Source organism: Gadus morhua, chromosome 23 (genome assembly GCF_902167405.1).
Source record: "Gadus morhua chromosome 23, gadMor3.0, whole genome shotgun sequence".
Taxonomy (NCBI): domain Eukaryota; kingdom Metazoa; phylum Chordata; class Actinopteri; order Gadiformes; family Gadidae; genus Gadus; species Gadus morhua.
In genome coordinates, this window is record NC_044070.1 from 24,509,470 (window position 1) to 24,514,469 (window position 5,000).

A 5,000-nucleotide genomic window follows, 5' to 3' on the forward strand; every position below is an offset into this window, starting at 1 on the left:
TCTCTCTCTCTCTCTCTCTCTCTCTCTCTCTCTCTCTCTCTCTCTCTCTCTCTCTCTCTCTCTCTCTCTCTCTCTCTCTCTCTCTCTCTCTCTCTCTCTCTCTCTCTCTCTCTCTCTCTCTCTCTCTCTCTCTCTCTCCCTCCCTCTCCCTCTCTCTCTGCCGTCGAGACCAAGGTGCTTTCATTTGAAAGGCAGTCAGAAACTCCACACAATGGGGTCCACTGTGTCAGCACTAAAACACCTTGTGAACCATTTAGACCTTTGCTATTTAATTCTTCAATATTTAGTCACTCAGCAGATGTGTCATGCCGGGCATTCAGATCCAGGTCTTTGAGGATCAGGTAGGGGGCTCAGGTGATGCTGTGGACATTGGGGGTCGAACACACGCACAACAGCCACTGGACAACACCAGACTGTCCTGTATTGGTAGTGATGTAGGCCCCCGACACCGCCCTTTGGAAGAGGCAGAGGGGAGGGGTGGGGAACCGGGATGGAGGGGGGAAGGGATGAAGAGAAGCAGGGAAGAGGAGGAGGAGGGATGGAGGGAAAAGGAGAACCCCTGGAGAAGTTGAAGCAGCTGCACGGAGGTTGGGAGTGGGCCCGCGATGGGCCTAATCTTCCCAGAGCTGTGTCAGCCGTACCCTGGCGTGTTTGTGTGTGTGTGGTTACATCCATATTCTAAGTGTGTGGCCCGGGTGTCTGGAGGGGCTGAGAGACAGAGTGTGGCGCTGCACTCCCTGACTCATTTGTTTGTCTGCGTGCTGAGGCCCCGTGCTGCTGGGTCTCCCCCCACCCCGTCACCCCCTCCTCATCACCCAGGGGCTGGGATTGGTTCAGCCATAGGAAGGAGGAATAAGTGCAATACAAGAACATTTAGAGCAGATACAAACGTTTTGGATGTGGGCCATGTATTTGTGTTCGCAGCGGGCTTTAGGAAATGGAGGATATCGCTCTGATATGTAAACGTTGGTTGTTAACTTGTGTGATGACACATATATATATATATTATATATATATATATATTATATATATATATTAGTGCTGTCAAGCGATTAAAATATTTAATCATGTCATAGTTAACTCACGATTAATCGCGAGTAATCGCAAATCTTTTTTCTATGCTAAATATCCCTTGATTTCTTTGTCACATTAATTTTTGTCATTTTAATTCTCTTATCAACATGGAGAAGTGCATCGGCTTGCCTTGTGCAAATGTTTTTTTATTGATAACAACATTGGCATATACTGATCAAAACAGGACGGTACAAAAAAAAAGCCTATAGTGCAATTAAACGATGAGCATACAAACATACTGCCTTGAACATAGCAGTCAGGCTACTGCTTCTTTGTTTTGAGCCAAAGAAAATAAATAATTAATTAATACATTTGCGTTAATCGCGCGATAAAAAAATTAAAGCCGTTAAAATTGGTTTGCGTTAACGCCGTTAATAACGCGTTTAACTGCCAGCACTGATATATATATATATTAGTGCTAATATATATATAATATATATATATTAGTGCTGTATATTATATATTATATATTATATTTACTAATATATATATATATATATATTAGAGCTGTCAAGCGATTAAAATATTTAATCGTGATTAATCGCATTAATGTCATAGTTAACTCTAATTAATCGCGATTAATCGCAAATTATTTTTCGATGCTAAATATCCCTTGATTTTTTTGTCCCATAATTCTTCTCATTTTAATTCTCTTATCAACATGGTGAAGTGCATCGGCTTGCCTTGTTCAAATGATTTTTTATTGATAACAACATTGGCATTTACACTGATCAAAACAGGACGATACAAAAAAAGAGCCTATCGTGCAATTAAACGACTGCTTTGAACAAATGTCACTTGAACATAGCAGTCAGGCTACTGCTTCTTTGTTTTGAGCCAAAGAAAAAAAAAAAAAAAAAAGTTTTTTTTTTTTTTTTTTATAAAATAATTGCGTTAATCGTGCGATAAAAAATTTAACGCCGTTAAATTTGGTTTGCGTTAACGCCGTTAATAACGCGTTTAACTGACAGCTCTAATATATATATACAGGGCCGTAGCACCAAATCCTGGGCCCCTATACTATAGGTACTAATGGGCCCCCCTGCGCTAAGTTGTTGACGGGGGGGGTATGGAGCGATTGTTGACTGGGGGGGGGTATGGGGCGATTGTTGACGGGGGGGGGAGACGTGGCCGTTTTTTCATGGGCCCCCCCTCTGCCTTGGGCCCCCCGACAACTGTCCCCTTTGTCCCCGCAGTCCGTCGGCCCTGTATATATATATATATATATATATATATATATATATATATATATATATATATATATGTATATGTAGCTGTTTTGAAGGCTTATCAATCTTTTTTGTTGATATATGTTAACGATTGAGGGATTGTTCAAGATAAGTGTGGGATCTTAATACCCCTCTAACACCCGATGTATATTTGTCCAGAAACAATATCAACAACAATAGTTGTCACCAGTTCAATTCCTGCTGTACTGGTAACCGGGCTGGTTTGCTGGGTCAACTCTCCCTCAACTCTGTTCCCCTCGTGTATCCAGACTGCCTGTGTGGAAATGACATGAAATTGAAACGACAATAGCAGTACCAAAAGGCGGTAATAATTAGGGCTGGGTGAAAAAAATCAATATCGATTCATAGGGCGTGAGATTGATTTTTTTTTATATATATACAGGTGCTGGTCAAATTATTAGAATATCATGAAAAAGTTTATTTATTTCAGTAATTATATTCAGAACGTGAAACTTACATATTATATCAATTCATTACACACAGAGTGATATATTTGAAATGTTTATTTCTTTTAATTTGGATGATTAGTACTGACAATTACTGAAAATCCCAAATTCAGTATCTCAGAAAATTAGAATATTAGTTACGACTAGTACAAAAAATGATTTTTTTAGAAATGTGGGCCAACTGAAAAGTATGAACATGGAAAGTTTCAGCATGTATGGCAATCAATACTTAGTTGCAGCTCCTTTTGCCTGAATTGCTGCAGCAATACGGCGTGGCATGGAGTCGACCAGTCTGTTGCACTCCTCAGGTGTTATGAGAGCCCAGGTTGCTTTAATAGTGGCCTTCAGCTCTTCAGCATTGTTGGGTCTGGCATCTCGCATCTTCCGCTTCACAATACCCCATAGGTTTTCTATGGGGTTAAGGTCAGGTGAGTTTGCAGGCCAATCAAGAAGAGGGATACCATGGTCCTTAAACCAGGTACTGGTAGATTTGGCACTGTGTGCAGGTGCCAAGTCATGTTGGAAAATGAAATCGTCACCTCCATAAAGTTGGTCCGCGGCAGGCAGCATAAAGTGTTCTAAAACTTCCTGGTAGACTGCTGCATTGACCCTGGACCTCAGGAAACACAGTGGACCAACAGCAGCAGATGACATGGCACCCCAGACCATTACTGACTGTGGAAATTTTACACTGGACTTCAGGCAACGTGGATTCTGTGCCTCTCCTGTCTTCCTCAAGACTCTGGGACCTTGATTTCCAAAGGAGATACAAAATTTACTTTCATCTGAAAACATAACTTTGGACCACTCAGCAGCAGTCCAGTCCATTTTGTCTTGAGCCCAGGCGAGACGCTTTTGACGTTGTCTCTTATTCAAGAGTGGCTTTACACGAGGAATGCGACAGCTGATGCCCATATCTTGCATACGTCGGTGTGTGGTGCTTCTTGAAGCACTGACTCCAGCTACAGTCCACTCTTTGTGGATCTCCCCCACATTTTTGAATCGGTTTTGTTTGACAATCCTCTCCAGGGCGCGTTTATCCCTCTTGCTTGTACACTCTTTTCTACCACATCTTTTTCTTCCCTTCGCCTCTCTATTAATGTGCTTGGACACAGAGCTCTGGGAACATCCAACCTCTTTGGCAATGACCTTTTGTGTCTTGCCCTCCTTCTTTAAAGTATCAATGGTCATCTTTTGGACAGTTGTCAAGTCAGCAGTCTTCCCCATGATTGTGTGTCATACAGAATCAAAACGAGAGACCATTTAAAGGCTTTTCCAGGTGTTTTGAGTTAGTTAGCTAATTAGAGTGTGGCACCAGGTGTCTTCAATATCTGACCTTTTCACCATATTCTAATTTTCTGAGATGTTGAATTTAGGGTTTTCATTGGTTGTCAGCTATAATCATCTTCTTTTTGGCAAAAAAACACTTATAATGTATCAGTCTGTTTGGAATGAATGTATACATTCTACAGGTTTGACTTTCTAAATGGAATTAATGAAATAAATCAACTTTTTCATGATATTCTAATAATATGACCAGCACCTGTATATATATTATTTATTTTAGTTTTGTTGCCATTATTAATATTTTTGCACTTTAATAAACAATGCCTTAATGCAATTTGCAGTGATGGAATGTTGTAGTTCAAGTACACTTTCATTCCTTTCTAATTTCAAAATTGCGCTTTTGAGACTTGAGACAGTTTTGTTTACAGCTCAAGTTTAAACTGTCCAAATTACAAGTCTGCACTTAAAACCTGTTGTTTAAGGTGAAGAGAATAAATAAAGTACATTTGTATTTGTAACACAGTTGAGCCATTTTCATTATTGAAGAGCAGATTGAATCGAATCGTGATTAATCGATTCAGAACCGTATGAATCGAAATCTAATCGATTTAGGAAATTGGCCACGAGACCCAGCCCTAGTAATAATGTGTTAAGAATAGAGCAGAGTGCCGCGTGTCCGCAGCGGCCCCTCCTGTTGCTGCTCCACTGGTGCCCGCTGTCGCCCACGGCAACCGCCTGCTCGCATCCATCTACATCATCTGGCCCCGCCCTTTTGTTAAGGGGAAAACATAATTACATTTATGCACAATGGCTAAGCCGGGAGGGCTGTTGATGGAGCGTTTAAGAATTACATTCCAGGCGAAAGGGGTAAGTATAGTGTGGCAGGTGTTGCAAAACATCTTAATCACATTAAACTCCGGTTGGATCAAGTTTGAGTGGTTTT

The 5,000-nt window shown here is 40.9% G+C and overlaps 1 protein-coding gene across 1 annotated transcript in view; it reads left to right on the forward strand.

Annotated features, from left to right (window-relative positions):
* The window catches only part of pi15a (peptidase inhibitor 15a), a 12,369-nt gene that overhangs the window by 3,141 nt on the left and 4,228 nt on the right, over positions 1-5,000 (forward strand). The window contains exon 4 of the mRNA XM_030348918.1: positions 2,573-2,579. Coding sequence (XP_030204778.1) covers positions 2,573-2,579 — 7 coding nt within the window. The remainder of the gene's footprint in view (positions 1-2,572; positions 2,580-5,000) is intronic.